At 39.2% G+C, this 18,360-nt stretch overlaps 1 protein-coding gene across 4 annotated transcripts in view; it reads right to left on the reverse strand.

Annotated features, from left to right (window-relative positions):
- PEPD (peptidase D) overlaps positions 1–18,360 on the reverse strand; it is a 220,505-nt gene that overhangs the window by 149,807 nt on the left and 52,338 nt on the right. For 2 of the 4 annotated variants that reach the window (XM_073307881.1, XM_073307879.1), the window contains 3 exons: positions 16,337–16,381; positions 3,396–3,471; positions 1,100–1,146 (listed from right to left, as the gene is read on the reverse strand). In XM_073307881.1, the coding sequence (XP_073163982.1) occupies positions 1,100–1,146; positions 3,396–3,471; positions 16,337–16,381 (168 nt within the window). The remainder of the gene's footprint in view (positions 1–1,099; positions 1,147–3,395; positions 3,472–16,336; positions 16,382–18,360) is intronic. The other 2 variants (XM_073307882.1, XM_073307880.1) reach the window with 1 other exon arrangement.

Raw genomic sequence — 18,360 nt, forward strand, 5'->3', positions numbered from 1 at the left:
TGAATAACAGAAAATCCTTATTTTGACCTGCAGTTGACTTCTGTAGTATAGAAAAATACAAGTCATTCTGGAATCTGCAGACAACTGTCAAGAAAGACAGATGTCTGAAAAATATCTCACAATTTGTAAGCACTTTGAAGATGGAAAGCACTGTGTAAATATTATTGCTACAATGGACATTTTTATAAAGCAATTTTGAGGACAGTTACATTGCTGATGAGTAATGGATGAAACTTGTGATAAAGAAGTTGAAAATTTATCACCTTCATATCTAGACATGCCACTAGTCTGTTCAATTAACAGAAGTCAATCCCTTGTTTAAATGGCTGTCCAGTACTCTAAATCTGGTACCATCCTAAAATGCTCCCATTTCAAATTCACCTTTTCTTTCGGTGGTTTGGTAAACACTGTTGCCTTCTAGCTTCAGATTTCATTTGTTGCATTATTCCTAGTATACTGTATGACAAGCTTCATTATGGTTTCAGGCAAGGTCAAAAGACAGAAATAATGTACCACATAGTGCATGTTATTAGTGAATACATAGGTACATGCACAATACTCCAAATGATTTGTCTCAAGAAATGTGATAATACCCACTAGCTAATGTGAGAGTAAGAGGATGAGCCCCTCATCCTTCCATCACAGGTCAAGCATACCTGTGCTTACCATAGGGTAAGCAGGGCTGCCTCTAATTGTAGCTGAAATGTAACTGAGCACCTCGGAACATTTTATGAGCGCCTCAAATACTCATATGTAGCCCTGTAAGCATAACAGGCATAATGGCAATGTTTACCCCTAAAACTTTTATTGGATACATTCAAGCAATAATACGGCTATTTTGTAAAGTTTCTGTAAATTACAGAAAGTCTAAGAACAGAATTATTCTGCACTAAATCATATCCAAAGATAATCAACCACCATCAAAGACATGGCTGAAACTGATCAAATGCTTCTGGTAAATAATAAAAATAATGCTTCAGACACAATCTTGAAACAGCAATGAGCTCTCAATCTCCCTTCAGTCAACAATATTGCTTTTCCTGTTAACATAAATACTTTTTTCTATTTTTATCAAAAATGCAGAAAGAGGAGCTCTTACCTCTCCATCTCATATTCTTTCATACCCACTTTTACTGCCTTCATTACCTATGGAATACATATTAACATGGGACATTCTTAGTAAGAAGGTATATTAAGATAATATCACTTATGACTGATTTTCAGAGAACCTATATTTTAAAAATATATTATATACATCATTTACCTATACATCTATATTAAAAATATAATTAGAAATATATGAAAAATCAGGTTAGAAATCAAACTCTATTATTATTTTAATAGTTATGAATAGTTTCAATTTCATGCAATAAAATAAGCTCAGTAGTTTTAAGTGTACCTGAATAAAGTGACATGGATAATCAAAATACTACCAAGTCAAAACTTAATTCTGAAAGCTCTGTTGGATTTGGGTTCACTTTTGTAAAACACAGAAGGAAGTGAAATATGGAACAGCTTTAAAAATAATTTAATTACAATACTATAATCACTGAAAAAAGTAACTGAAGTTGACATGTGGTTTTTCTCCCCACAAGAGATTCCATATCTGGATTTTGTTATCTGAAACGAAGATGTTCATTGAGATATTTTATTTTAGCAGTTTTCTTTCATTGACCGTTGCCTTTATTATGAAGGTTTTAGGCAGCTAGCTGCTAGAGATAAAAATCTCAGAAAGGACAGAATTGTTAAAAGGAGGATGATAATCAGGTGATTGAATCAAGTGATCACCTGCTGAGAATTAAAAATAAGTGCTCTTAGCTCAAAGAGGGATCCTAGAGTGAGGAGAAAGGACGCTCTGCTGTGGCCAGCCAGGATATTAGTGGTCTAGGGCAGTGGTTCTTAACCAGGGGTCCACAGCCCCCTAGGGGGCCACAAGCAGGTTTCAGGGGGTCCACCAAGCAAGGACAGTGTTAGACTCACTGGGTCCCAGGGCAGAAAGCTGAAACCCTGCTGTGCAGGGCTGAAGCCCAGGGCCCTGAACCCTGCCACCTGGGATTGAAGCCGAAGTCTGAGCAACTTAGATTTGCGGGGTCCCCTGTGGTCTGGGGCCCCAGGCAATTGCCCTGCTTGCTACCCCCTAATGCCAAACCTGGCTTTTATGCAGAAAACCAGTTCTGGTGGCACACATGAGCTGTGGAGTTTTTATAGAATGTTGGGGGGGAGAGAAGGGGCTTGCCTCGGGGGGGGGGGGAAAAAGGTTGAGAACCCCTGGTCTAGGGAAGTCTCCCAGGAGTCAAGAGCATTCCAGAAAGGAGCACTCTGGAGACCGTGTCCCAAGGGCAAAAGACGTTTGGGCCCATGGAGTGGGGCTAGGAAAAGAGCTATGAGAAAGTCTCTTCAGAGAGGCTATGAGGCCAAAGCAGGGATAATCAGAGGGAACTGGGCAGCAGACAGGGGAGGAGTTTGAAATTCGGAAGTAAGGGAAATGAGGACAAAAGAAGGGTTTCAGACTATAAGGGCCAAAAGAACTGTATATTTTGTGTGGACTTAATAAATTAGGCTCCAAGAGGGGGAACATTATGCTAAAACTCCTGGCTGCAAGTGAATTAAATTAAGAACCCAGAGGAGAATTAAGACCAGACAACCATGTAGCGGCAGGCTTCACTGGAGTCTGTCATTGACTTCTCTCCTCAGAGAAGAAATTCACATGCTATAATAGTATAAAAATGTCAACAACTTATGGCCTTTGACTGAAAGTCTTACTGCTGGCCCAGTGTTATGTGAAGTTAGCAACTGAGACAGACTCACTCCCAAAGACCTCAATTGAAACAGTGGGTCTGAGCTAAAATTCCTCCTGACATTCAACCGAGCATGGGCGGGCATTTGCCCTATCCCAATCTGACAGTCTCAACAATGAGGGGCTCATCCTCTGCTGAGCTGATCAATATTCTCTACCAAAGGCAATGAAAAACTCTCACAAAGAGCAACTGCTGACTGTCTCAGGCTACAAGCAATCCGGACTATGCAGACTGTGCACAGCCTCCAAAATTCTGACCTCACAATGGAACAGGCTAGAAACCTGTTTGCCTCCTCCACAAGTGCATGGGAGTATACCTGAACATAGTAACTACATAGATTGCAAACAGTCACCATCCACTGACACTCCAGCCTCCTGCCCCCCAAAAACTTCATTTCCTCCACATCATAAGTGAGCCAGTGAGCTCAAGGACAATGTAAGGTGTATTATAGGGTTATAATAGGAGGGCTATTATCCTCCTCTTTCTATCCAACTCTTCCATTATTTCATTACTAAGCAATTCAGGTTGATGGGAACATTTTCTGAATACTACAGTTACACTAAGAGCAAAAATTATTAACAGTAAAGGATCCATTACCTCTTTATGAGCTTCACTGGATATTTTATTGGTGTACCGCAGAACTTCCAACTCCATGTCTGTCTTAATCACCCGACTTCAAAGAAAAGAATACAAGGAATGAGGTTAGGTTAGTCATTTTTCATGCAAGTCAGCAGACTAACAACAGAATAAAACAAACAAAAAAAATAACCAAGTGAAATAATATAAACCTATGTTAGAATTGGACCAAATATGCTTCAAAAGTGAAATGATATTATAAGTAACAGGACATAAGGAACATTTTTCGATGAAAATGTTTTGTTGGCATTAATTTGTCATTAACACAGCAAGCTTGCAAAGGAAGTCACATGCATTTTAACAGACTTGCATTATTTTAATAATATTGAGCATAAATTTTGCCCAATCAACATTTTCTAACAGTGTACATTAACTACAAAAATGAATTGCTTTTCTCTAAGTTATGTCTCAAACACTATTTCAAACAGAACATTTCTACACCTTATTTATTTTTAACACAATACAAAACTGTTTTACATAATGGAATTTCCCATGGCTCCATGTGCTTGTATGCAGCACAACCCAAACTCCTTTTTATTTTCAGTGCATCAAAGAAAAAACAAACAAGATGGTCATTTGATATAAAAGAGTATATGAGATCCCAAAAACAAAAGGAAAAAAGTAACTAAGGCCACTCTACCCATTCTCTTTATGTATTTGTTTCCTGACAGAGTTCTTGTTTCCAAGCAATACTCTGGTATAGAATATTGTATGTGTATACACTTATGAGTTTCATGACTCAAAATTCTTGAGATTAGTTAAAAATATACTTTTAATTACAGGCTATGGTGCTTTTTATTGCATGTTTCAAGTAAAAAAAAGTAACTTTGATATGATCTACACTGTGCAGGTAATTGCATATTCTTCCATTAAAACTGCATTCTTTTTTACACATTAAGGATTTCATGTTTTCACACCATTCATATGTTCATCTCAAAAGCAACCCTAAAATGCATTTTTTATACTGTCAAAGCAGAGAGCACTGCCCATATTAGAACTATATCTATTGAGTTTTGTGGACATCTTTAAGTTTTGTTTTCAAATTTAACTTAAGCGTGCATTGATTGTAAATTATCATAATTCAACAATGTACTGAAATTGTCACATTTACCCTTTTTATTTTAACCTTGCTGTGTTTATGCTATTTTGGAATAACAGTATCTACATTTGTAGGCTTGGAAGGATTAGATTTTTAAATCAATAAATGTTGGTAAATATCAGTTTTACCATACACACACACAAACCGATGAAAATTTATTGATTTAAGAATATTTAATTTGTGTATTTTATATGTTGAAAATATCTGTTTTAAGAGTTATAAAGCTTTAAGTTTTCAAATCTCAATGTCTGCTGTCATTAAATACTTGCCTGCCTCCTAACAATTATCCAAAACTGTGAAAATTTAAGTCAATAAAAATCTTAAAAAATGTTTAAAAATAATCAGCCTTATTTGTCAACATTATTTTTTTAAAAATTGAATTCTGCCAAGCCTAAATATTTGTGCTCCCGTGGCTTGCTTTAATGAAACTCAGAAATTGTTTATTCATCCAACATGTGTGTGACAGGAGAAGTTCTCCATAGATTTGACTGCAAATCAAGAATTATTTGAGATGGCGGGACATAGTGCATTTCATTCACAAATAATATTTATTGGTGACAATCAAGGCACCTTCATAAAACTGCTGATACAGATTGAAATTCTATTATAAACAGAAACATGGTAAAGGGGAATAGGTTAGATTTTTCTTGACAGCTTAGGAAATAACACAAAATAATTACTAAGCACAATGAGAATTTTACCACTGGCATAAACCATTCAAAAATAGCAGCAAAGAGTCCTGTGGCACCTTATAGACTAACAGACGTATTGGAGCATAAGCGGACTCTTTGCAGCTTTTACAGATCCAGACTAACACGGCTACCCCTCTGATACATTCAAAAATAGTGTTTTAGAATGGATGAAAAACCAGAAGAATAATTCTAGAATGGTATAAAATATTCCCATTCCAAGTACAGATGAGGAGATTAATTGCTCTATTTTGGAGAAGGGACATGGAATAGCAATTTAACTATATTCTTGTTAGATTGAGGGAGTAACAGTTTATTGATTTCTGATAGTGTTCTTTGGAGTACCAAAGGTGCTAGTCGGACAATTTAAGACCTGTTTGATCTGCCTTTTTATTGCTTTCAATATACAGTATACATCTGTAATCTGTAGGTGCCTCACAAATAGTTTATTTCATAGTTTAATGTCTAATCTCTACTGCGATCAGCTCCTGACAAATTACTAACTGCTCAACTACATATACAAACAGTATGGACTAAAGCCCACTCTACCAGAATAGATCACAAAGCTTTATTGTCAAGACATTTATTTAAAACTTTATGTTCTGCTTTGCATGATAACTTTTATGTTGTCTTTTGCATAAAGGAGATCATATTTAGCATTAGTTTTATTTATAGGCATTTCTGTGGCATTTGCCACCCTTGTTTCTAGGTATTTAAACACTGCAACTGTAAGGAAATATCCACTCACTTGGAGAGCCATCACAAGGCCCTCCGCACTACACAAGTGCTGCTTTTGATTGCCATGAGGGGAGGTTGCAGGCAGTGCAACTGCCCAGAGGCCTCTGCACCTCAAGCCACAGTGGTGGTGGTAGTGGTGATCTATAAAAGACCGCAAAAAACTTCCTCAGATGGGGTTGTTAGGCTACCAAATTTATGATTACATGGCTCAAAACCTCCAGGTATGGATTGCAGAAGGACAGCTGACTATATTCCAACCAGCAGATTAGGGTAGCAACCATGGAGGGGTTTCAGCCTGCTTTGTGGGCTTTGGGTGCACGATATTCCTTTCTCTTCCTCTAAGCCCGTAGTCATTTCCCTGCACAAAGTCCAGTTTCTCTGGCTTTCTGTAAAGAGCAGTGAGTTTCACATTGCAAGAAAAGCCAAATGGTGAAAGTCCTACTATTCTCAATTATTAATATTTATACTTTTTAAGATAATTATCCTTAGTAAGGAGAAGAAAATATTGTATTTGTGTACTATATATGCACATAAGCATCCTATTAAAAACAGCTTGTGGCCAAATATGCATACTTGCATTGATATTTGAATGGGGAAAAAATCGCTTACTGGCTCAAGCTAATGCAACTGCAGAATATACATAGTTGGTATGTAAACTGAGCCTCAAACTAACAGCTAAATTACTGAAAGCAGTCAATTAAAAAAATTCCACACACGTGTATGATTTTTTTTTTAAAAAAAGCTACTGTTAGATGTAACCTATAATTACTAAAACTAGAATAGAGAAAGATTTTTTCCCTATCGCCCCTATTCACTCATACATATACTTTATGCTTTTATATGCACTTTCTGCATAGGCAGTTTCTCCTCTTTGTGGGTCTTTCACACAGCAATAGGGGAGAGAAAAACTTTAAAATAGAAACACTGTGGTGCCTGAAACTAATTTTAACTTTTCAATTGGCTAAATTTCAAAACTGTCATGCCCAACATACCAAGAACCTACTCTCTATTAATGAAGTGATCCAAACAAGTCATTAGCATGGCTACGGTATAACTTAATTGTGAATTCCTTAGATGCTGTATTCTGGTCTCCAGAGACATATAAACATCCTGTTTTCTAATTTATTTGCTTCTCTTTGTATGTGCAAAAATGTACGAGTGATCTGGGTCCCTTGGAAAGTAACTATATGGGTAAAAAAATCAAAGCAATATATCAATCCTATTTATATTTAATGTAAATCCATTTGTCAATCTCTTAGCTGCTTTCCATGGCAGAAATGTATCTTTTTGAACTGTGTGCGCAACTCACTCTTTGGTCACTTCATCTGAAGTCTTGCATTTTGGGCAAGTGCTAGGAATTTACAACTGGCCTATATATGGAGGCTCTAGATAAGCAACAAAATCACACAGAACTGAGTTGCCTTGATCCTTTCAGAATTCTGCTGTTACGTTCTACATTTAATTTTCAAAAGCCACTTTTTCCACAATAGTGTTATATTTATGTCAGTTAAGTTTTCTCTCTAGGATTCAGTTCAAATAAGTGTTAAGAACTTCAAAGAAAGAGTTTAAACTCTAACTCTTCAAACCTATTTATGTGCATTATCTGATATAAATATTTCATACGCTGTTTATTGTATCTTCAAAAATTAGTCCATAATTATAAGGGAGTATGTAATCTTGCAATAAAAATTCCCATATCCAGTAGTATGCTAAGGAGCAGCATTAAAGATCTGGGACAACCCTAAATCTAAATTTACTGGGTTTTATGAGTTTAAGGTTACAATTTATTTTATAATAATTACTCAGTTAGAAGAATGAATTAATGCAAACTACTATGCTATGGAAATACTTTCATTAAAGCAATGAAAAAAAATTAAAGCTGAGTAAGAGAGTAAAAAATTGTTACCTACCTTTTCATAACTGTTGTTTTTCGAGATGTGTTGCTCATGTCCATTTCATTTTAGGTGTGCGCACTGACATCCATAGTCGTCAGAAATTTTTGCCTAGCAGTATCCCTAGAATCGGCTGTGGCGCCCCCTTGAGTGCTGCACTCATGTGCTGGTATATTAGGCACTGCTGGTCCCACGCCCTTTCAGTTCCTTGTTGCCAGCAACTCTGACAGAAGGGGCAGGAGGGCAGGTAATGGAATAGACATGAGAACACATCTTGAAGAACAACAGTTATGAAAAGGTAGGTCACCATTTTTTCTTCTTCAAGTGCTTGCTCATGTTCATTCCATTCTAGGTGACTCACAAGCAGTATCCTCAGAGGTGGGCTCAGAATTCACGGTCTTGTGGCTTGCAGCACTGCTCTACCGAAGCCAGCATCGTCCGAGGCCTGCTGGGTAAGTGTGTAATGGGACATGAATGTGTGGACGGGCAACCAGTTAGCTGCCCTGCAGATGTCCTAGATAGGCTCTTGGGGTAGGAAAGCTGCCTCAGAGGCTTGCACTCTGGTTGAATGGGCGGTTACAAATGCAGGAGGGGGCACCTTTGCCTGATCGCAGCAGCAGCGAACGCAGGCAGTGATCCAAGAAGAAATTCTTTGAACAGATACTGGACAACCTTTTATCTTGTCAGCCACCATGACAGACAATTGCATCGACTTGTGGAATGGCTTGGTTCTTTCAAAGTGGAAGGCTAGCGCTCTCCTAACATCTAGGAAATGCAACCTAGTCTCTTTCTTCAATTATGTGACTATGGAAAAAAGACATGTAAGTAAATGTCCTGGCCCAAATGAAACTGTGGCAAGAAAGCCAGGTATGGTCACAGCTGAACATTGTCTTTGTAAAAGACCGTAAAGAGTGGTTCCGAGGTAAGCGCCCTAATCTCAGAGACTCAGAGATGTTATTGCAACCAAGAATGTGACTTTCCAGGAAAGGAGAAGGAGAGAACAGGAAGCCAGAGGACCTTAATAGATGAAAGGGACAGGCCATGGAGCTTGAGATGCAGAAGGTAGTCCAGGATTAATTGCAGCGAGGTCCGCTTGGGCCGAATGCCTTTATCTGAGGACCAACAAGCGAACCGCTTCCATTTGGTCAGGTAAGTTGATCTGGTGGAGGGCTTTCTGCTGCCCAACAGGACCTATTAGACACCGGCCGAGCACTCGTGCTCCTCCACATTTAACCACGCAGCAGCCAAGCCGCCAGGTGTAGCGCCGTCAGGTTCGGATGCAGAAGACTACCATTGTTTTGGGAGCAGAAAAGCATCTGACAGTGAGTCTCTGTCAATCCCCTGAATCGAGCAGAAAACATGGCACTTCTTATTCTGTCTGAATGTGAACAGGTCCTCCTGGGGAGTCCCCCACCTCTGGAAGACGAGGCTGACAACTTGTGGATGGAAGGACCACTCATGGTGAGAAGAGAAGGTCCTGCTGAGGCAATTGGCCCCGGGGAGGTGTGTGGCTACGAGATGTATGTTGTGTTGTACACAGAAGTCCCAAAGCCTGAGGGCTTCTTGGCAAAAAGGCAGATGATCTGGTTCCACCTTGCTTGTAGATATAGAACATAGCCTCTGTACGGTCCATCAGGACCTGTACCACCCTGCTTTTTATGTGAGGTAGGAAGGCTTGGCAGGCCAAGTTAAAGGCCATGGAGCCTTGCGTCCGTGAGCACAGAGAAGAGCCCTGCTCCCTCAAACAGGAAGTCCTGAATGGTGGTCTGCATCTCCTGGGATAACCCAGAGGACTGTAACCAAGAGCTGCACCTCATTACCACTGCAGAGGCGACAACCTTGGCTGCTGAGTCCGTAGCGTCCCAGGCCATCTGGAGGGCACCTTTTCCTACCGCTTCACCTTCCTCCACTAAAGTGGCAAATATCTGGGCTCGGTCCTGCGGGAGGGCCTCCCTGAATTTGCTAAGGGAGTCCCATAGATTAAAACTGTACCTGCCTAACAGGGCTGGTGGTTAGACACCCAAAATGGAAGGATTGCCATTGAATAAATTTCCCTGCCAAATAAATCCAATCTCTTGGCATCTTTGCTTTTTGGCGTGCCACTCACCTGTTCCTGCCTGTCCCTTTCGTTAACAGTGGACATGACCAATGACCCTGCTGGAGGGTGCGTGTACAGATATTCAGATCCCTTTGCAGGGACGTAGTACTTATTTCCCTCCTTTTTAGAAGTAGGCAGAATGGAAGAGGGGGTCTGCCACAGCAATTTTGCAATCTTAAAGACCCCTGGGTGGACAGGCAGCGCAACCCAGGCTGGGATGGAGGATGACATATCTCATTAAAGAGGTCATCAGACTCCTCTGCTGACTCCTCAATCTCCAAGTTTAAATTGGTATTCACCCTTTTAAGGAGGGTCTTGTGCTCCTTGAAGTCGTCAGGGGGACTGCCAGTTTGGGAGGGAACCATTACCGCTTCGTCCGGAGACACCTCAGAGGAAGGGGCGGTTCCCCTTCCTCCTCTAGGGATGGCTCCTTAGGCGTTGGAGCCTGCTGTGCTGTCCCTGAGTTGGACTCGGCACTGTGTTCCGACTTCGGTGCCGGTGGTGCCAGGGGCAGTTTGTCCAAGACGACCAGGGAGCAAAGGTGGGAATAAGGGACCAGCATTACAGGCACACCCCACAGATTCCAGTATGGCCATTGGTCAGACCACTGTCCCTGCTGCCATGCCACCACTGCGGATGCCATACTGGTCTCGTGGGTTGGCGGTGATTCACCCTTGCTTGGAGAGGGAGCGAACTCCTGGACCATTGCCCCTCTGGTGACCAGGGTGGAGCTGTGGAGTCCTTAGACTGCTGACTGATCCTCATCAGCAATTGGTGAGAAGAGGGCGAGGATCAGTGTTTGCCTGACGAGCGGTACCGGGGAGGTGGAGACCGGTGCTGTGACTGGAAGCGATCCCGCACTAGTGGGGACGGATGCCTAGGAGACCATCTAGGCGATGGTGATCTGCGCCATGGCGACATCTAGTGGGAAGTTTGCTGGTACCGAGGGTATGGGGACTGGTGCTTTGAGTCCAGTGTCCCATGCCTCATAGGGGGAAAGCACAGCATCAGGGATGTGGGCCTTCTGAGGATGCGGAGGCAGTGTCCTAGACTGTGGCGATGAGGAGCCACGCCTGCAATCGGGGACCGAGGACGCTCCCCTGCCTTAATGAGGTGGCCCCATGACCAGCTTGCCCTTGGATGTTGAGGTCTTAGCTGAGTCTGACACCTGGTGTGGCATCTGTGGCCGGCCTACTTGTTCTTTAGCCGGCCACAGATGCAATGGCAATGCAGGGCAATGAAGGCCCTAGGAGAAGCCAGGGTCCCCTGCCGCTCCTGGGAGTCGGAAGCAGATCCATGGCTGGGCTTGGGGGTCTGACTGCAGCAATACCATCGTGAAGCTCCAGGGTGGGCATGTGGCCTGACATAAGTCCTTTGCCCAAAGCCCCTCTCCCTTCTGGTGCCGAGGGACTCTTCTTCTTTTGCCACTTCTTGGGCACCAGGGAGGGGGAACAGTGCCCGGTGGGGCCTGGTGCCGGCTAAATGCTTCTCCCCGACTGTTCAGATAACCCCTCTAAGATATACTACAAGTTATTAAAATACCAAAATTATTGCAAACATTATATAACAATTGGTATTTTTAGTGCTTGATTCTATTCAATTAAAGAAGAAAAGCAATGAAATAGAACAGTGACTATGAGTAATGAGCTGCTTCTGTCAGATAAATACCCAGGCAAAGGGATGACTTTTAGTCATGTTCCAACTGGGACACATTTATCCAGTGACAATGTTTCATTGCAATTACTTTATTTCTATTTCAATAAAATGATTGATGTGGAGATCAGCATTAAGGACACTGGGACTATAGACTGACAATAGCCCGTTGTGCAATTGTAGAAAAACTTCATTCTGATTGACATATGAGGTCAAACAGGTTTAGTGTCTGGGTTGTGTTTTTCAGGGGGAGAAGAGGGGGTTCAATATTTAAAGTATACTACATATCCAGCATATATGTTTTATATTTTTAAACTGGCGTTTTAAATAAAGCACTTAAATGTATGTTTTAAATTGTATTGGATATGTAAATAATCTAAAACAAAACTTCTGCAATAACTGCAAAAAAAATTTAAAATACATTCAGTTTTCAGGTCAAGTTCTTTTTATATGTTTCATCTTTCAAATTGCGTGATAAATCAGTTTAATTAGAAAACTCTGAAAACAAAGGCTTAAAGAGTATCGGGGACATCCGATCCATAATTTATCATACACTCTTGTCAGTACTGAACCCTTGTCCCAGTAGGGTGTTAGAGGACAGTGGGAGATTCTAGTTCACATTTATTGTTGGTTCAGAAGGCTCAGCCATTTAACCTTTAGTTGCCAATTTTGACAAAATGGGATTTCTCCAACAAATATAATGGAAAACAAAATGTTGTAGCTTTTGCTAAAATGTGAAAGGGTAAATATGTCAATGGAAAAATACAACTCAAATTAATCAATTCAACTTTAAGGAGAAGACTTTTTGTGCACCCATCACGAAATGTAGTATACAATTGACCCGAACTATTCGATATTCTAAAAAAATATATTCTTCATTCCAAAAATGTATTACTTTCCAGCTAATGTTGCTTAGGTACAAACTGAAAAAGCCAAGGAAACCATTAATTAAGGCAGTCTTGGTGCATATCCCATATCACCCAAACAGCTAGACTCCTTACCCCCCAAAAAACACTTGCTTCCAAGTTATGAAGAACACACCACCTTTACAATTACACCTGAACACAAAACCTGAACTCTGACAACTACAGTAGAATTTTCTGAAGAGCTATGTGCCCTGAGAAAGCATACCAAGTGCTATTTTTTAAATTGGGAAAGAATTGAGGTCCAAAGTTCTTCTCTAGCTTTCAAGTACAATATAGTACAAAGGAGATTCTTTCTGCACCACTGCTAGCTCCACCAATCTCTTCAAGTTCAATTCAGACTTTCCTTCTGATTTCCTCCCCTACACTTCCACCTCACATCCCTCATCTACCTTTACTCTCCCTCCTGCACATACTGTAGCCTCAATCTGATGCTGTTGAGCTGTGGTCTCAGAAGGGGGGTACCAATTTTCAGACAGCCACCTGTTGACATTCTTTAGTGACCCACAGAATCATGAGACTCCTTCCTGTAAATTTCCAAAGGTAGCCATTTGTAGAAGGCTCCTTTAAGTGATTCCCTCCTTTCCCATGTGCAATGCCCCAAATCCAAGGATCTTGATCTTGTTGCAACAGAGATACTTTGAATGCTTCTGAGAGACTAATATATATTTTTGAAGGATTTAGCATCTGCCTGAAGTGGAAATCACAATGCAACTTTAACTAAGGAGCTACAAGAGCACCTCCATAATTTTGCATGCATTAAGATGAACAAATCAGTGGTGGAGCAATATATAAAAGGACATCTGGATCAGAAAATGTATGCAATAGAAAGTGACCACATATAAAACATAGCATTATCTAAACATATTCAGCAACTCTATTCTAAACTTCCAGCCATGCTAACGGAGTACCTGTCAAGTTTATCTGAACTGCTAAATAAATTCTCTCACCCTATAAATTATCTTTGAATCTCAAGATTTGCATGGACAAGAAAATGGAAAAGGAGTTTAATAGTAGACTTATCTAAGTACCCGTTCAAAATGCTTGAAGTAATCTTGCTTCATATAAGAAATACTGCAGTACTATGATACCAACCCTGACTGCCTCACACGCAAACAGTCTGTGACATTTATTCTGAAGTGCTAGCTGTCATAGTTTCAGAGTAACTGCACCTGTATCCCCTCCTCTGTTGCCCACTCCGGGAATGCCCAGTCAGGTCTCAGGTCTCTGAAATCACCTGCTCATTGTCCTTCTGACCAGGGGCTTTAAGTCTGCACAGTTTACACTGTGATACGCCCATTAAGTCAGTCTGGCTAAAGGCTTTCTCTCAGAGGGCTATGAACAGCGTATTGCCAGTAGTTACAAATTACCATACAAACAAGCACATTTATTCTTAAGGAAAAAACATTACAGATGAAACATAATAAAAACAATGAACAGATTTAAACACATCATCTTTAAATATACCAGGAGTCACCCATCTGTCTTATGGGGTCCTAGTGGGAAAAAGTCCTTCCAACCCTTCCACAAGAGTTGGGGCCCGCCTTTGACTGAAGGTCCTGTCTATTTGCTGGAGGAGAAAATTTAAATCCAGCCTTTTTATATCAAAAGCCCTCTTTTGGTCTGTTGGTCTCTGGAAAACCCAGTTTGAACCAGTATATGCAAGCCTCTTCAGGGGGTGGTATCTCTGTGGAGATGTTCGCAACGTAAGTGATTCACCTCAATCACCCCCTACTATTTTGGGTTCCTGGAAGACTTGTGATACCCCCCCCCCATTGCATACAATCCTTGGACCACCATGATACATAAACTTAATAAAATATGGTCCCCAACAATATTACAAGGGATTGCAATATCTGTCACACTAACATCATGAGAGCCAGTCAGTTTGCTCTAATCTAGGTATAACAGTGACTACCTGAATCTCCAGGTTCAACCCCAGGTCAATATACCAGTGTGAAACCAGGGATTAGGACAATGCTAGTTCATATAGAACTCATGGGTTCAGCCCCACTCTTGGGCAACACTTAACTTTAATATTTTTTTAAACAAGATGTTACTTTGATAAGGGGAACAGGGGATGGATTGTAGCTTTTTTTAATACCAGAAAAATGAGGGGGAAAATTAAAAGCAACAATTTATAAGAAGTTTTTTGAAATGTATAACGAACTCTTTCAACCTAAACTTCATTAATACGTATATCTTGGGCCATAACTATTAGTGATATACACACTGAACTGGTCTATATCATGACAAGGCACTTAAGCTTGTGTTTAATTTTGAGTATTTGAGTAGCTCCATTGATTTCACAGTGACTACCAATGTGTTCTATGCATTTCATAGAGAGTTTAGCACCTTGCAAGATCAAGCACCTAATTCAGAAACCTTGACTCTAAATTATTAAAGCTTCTGCATGGGAACTTCCTTCTTCTGTGTGTATATATATATATATATATATATATATATATATATATATATATATATATATATATATATATATAAATAAGTCCATACTCTAAATGTTTATGCGGCTGTCACAGGTTTCTGCACTAAGAGACTTTCCCTCTCCTAAATTGTGCGGGAACTGCAGAAGAGGAACTCAGCTACTGCACATCTCCATCTCATACTGATGACTCTAATACAGCTTTATTTTATCTAAAAAGTGTTCTTTTTTTTCTTTTAAAACATTATTACACTACCAAAGTAGTGAAATGAATATGCAACAGAACAAAGAATCTGGCTTATTAAGCTTCCATTACTCTGATATGTTAATAATCAGGTGCCTTCAAGACAAATTTCAACTTCACACTTCTTTTCAGTACATGGACTACTGTACAGAAGATTATTCATACTAGAGTAATGTTTATTATTAACACAAGTTATTAATAAGAGTAATGTATAGTAGCCTGTAATATATTAAGCTGCAATAGTAGGATGCAGTATGTATTTTTCCTGTTTATTTTTTAAAGGTTCTGAAAAACAAGTAGCTTATCTGTCATAAGTAAGGTTTTGTTTTCTCAGCTCCACGCTAATACATTTAAAATGCTTAGTTAAAAACCAATTTAATTAGCAAAAATCCACTCTGCTGTCTCTTCAGTTAATTTGCTAAATGAAAAACTAGAAAGCCTTAGTTATAAAACGGTTGTTAAGACAACATTAATGATACTGTTAAAATGGAGGAATCGTGGGTACCAAAACGCAAAAGCTTTCTAAGACAAAATAGTATGTTACTATAACTTACGTATATTACAAAGTGTTGTAACTAATATTGTAACAAATTAAGCAATATTAACATTAATGTTCTATGGCACCTTATAATTTGGTTTATCTTAGGTTGGTGTTAACATATACATAGATTGCTATGGAGTTCCTCTAGAATTACATATGATATATATATGAACAATAAAATAATTCATCAGAATTAATGCTATTAAAATAAACCTTAAAGGAAGTAAAAACAATGTTTATAAAATGGCACCCCTTATATCAAGTTTTAAATTAATAGTTCCTTTGGTATTCATTGTAGTAATGCCTAGACCTTTTAAATGTTACTTAACTTCTCTGTTCCTTATGGTGTTACAGAATGTTGATTTTTAAAAGAAAGTAAAAACTAAATCTTTGCATGTTATTTTCATTCCCAGCATGAAACATAAGAATAAAAAAATGTCAAACAGTAAAGGGAGAGGCTTCTGTTGGAATGTCTACTGTAAAACATGCAATAAGGAATTTACCAGATTCTGCTGGGAGAAGTAATAAAATAAACAAGTTACAAAAAAAGGCGTAGGAAAAGAAAGGTTATAAACTACTTACCATTCCGCAATTTCAGGATGAAGAATTTTATTGTTCACATTAAATCTAACAAAAAAAACCCAACAACACACCAGAATTAAAAACTAGCAATACTATGAATTGTGGATGCCAGAATTTTTTAAACACAATACCAAAATGCATTTTACATAGTGTCTCATCTGAGCACATGATAACTAGTACAGTTTTAGTTATCAAATAATGTACTGCATCATAATTTTTAAAAACGTATTTAGGTTCCCAATCCTGCAAATGCATGTGCTTATCTTTACCCATGTCAGTAGTCCCATTGAAGTCAATGGGATTAATCATATGTATACATTTAAACCCATGTTAAAGCATTTTCAAGATCAGGCTCAGAGGGCATACATGCTAGTTGTCCCTATCTAGGAGTGAGATTTTTTTATAAATAGGTAAAATATAATTTTCCATTTTTATCCCTCAAATACACTTGACTAAAATTAAAATGGTGAATGTTTCATGTTCATCCCTAAAGTTCTTTAGCAGTTTCAAACCTTGGGGAAATCAAATAATATTTAAACAAACTTGTCAAAGGTGAACTGCACAGAGAAAAAATAAAAAAGGATGTGTCCTCTTTGTGCTTCTCTGTGATGCATAAAGGGAATGTGAAGGTTCCAACTCCCCACAACCACCTCTCAAGACACTGTGGAAGGAGGGGCTCTCTTTGTTTCCTATATTAGACATTTACATCTTGTCAAAGACTGATAACTAGAGCAGTTGTTGTCATTTCATATTACAAGAGCCAGCAGAGTAAAGGTTGAGACATTAAGCAGGGAGAAGGGATTTTGTTTTTGTTGTTAACACTTCATTTCAATGACTACTAAACATTTTGAATAAAAGGACAATCCCGTGCCATGAGCTCTTCAATTAGCGTTTGAGAGCTCACAGTAAAAATGCCCCGGGATGTCCCACCCCAATAGACCTTTCAGTGAAGCTAGGGAAAACAGACTAGAGGTTCCTCTTACCATTTCCACAGTATTTAAAAAAAAAAAAAAAAAAAAGTGCGCACGCGCGCCTTTCAGGACTTCTTTATATATATATCATACGGCACCAAAAAAGCACAAACCCAATTTTTAAGGGATTAGTTCCTTTAAATGTCTGGAGGTTCAGATGGCAGAGCAATAACCTATCAATCTATGAATACAACAAACAAAACTATTTCTACATGTGCTCATGAACCGATACAATCTAAAAATGTGAGGGTCAGGGGCTTTGTATTCCTACTTCAAGAGCATGAGACAGAAAATGCCAACTTATCTCAGACTTCAACAAATACAACTACATGTTGCACCATATTCAATATTAAGGGTCTTCATTTAGACACCCCCACAACACCCCCACAACATGAAAACCACAATTCAGCATTCTGCATCATTATGGAAAACAACTGGTCACTTGGAAACATGAAAGAGTCTAGTTTTATTTTCTTCAAGAACAACATCTGAACATCATCCCAGTAACTGCTGTTAAAGTAGTTCTATACAGAAGTAATCATGGGATGCAAGAGCCAGTTAAACACAAATGTACACAGAGAAAAACAGATGAACAAGGTAATAAAGTTAATATAGAGAGGTTCAATGAACAAAAGATTGAATTCCATCTCTGGCTGAAGAGTATTCCACCATGCCCCTAAAGAGAGATTAAAGGAAACAAGATATGAAAGGATATAAGCTGAAAATGACATAAGTGACATCAATACAACAAATGAAATGCAAACTCAGAGCAGACTGATGAAGAAAAATAGCACAAAGAGATATTGTAACAAGGCAGAAAGTTGCACTAGCAGCTCTATTTAAACTTTCAGAGACAAATACAGCGCTGCAGCCATGTTGGTCCCAGGATATTATAGAGACAAGGTGGGTGAAGTAATATCTTTTATTGGATCAATTTCTGTTCATGAAAGAGACAAACTTTTGAGCTACACAGAGATCTTCTTCAGGTTTGGCCCCAGCTTGTCTCTCTCACCAACAGAAGTTGGTCCAATAAAAGATATTACCTCATCCACC

Source organism: Lepidochelys kempii, chromosome 12, assembly GCF_965140285.1.
Source record: "Lepidochelys kempii isolate rLepKem1 chromosome 12, rLepKem1.hap1, whole genome shotgun sequence".
NCBI lineage: Eukaryota > Metazoa > Chordata > Testudines > Cheloniidae > Lepidochelys > Lepidochelys kempii.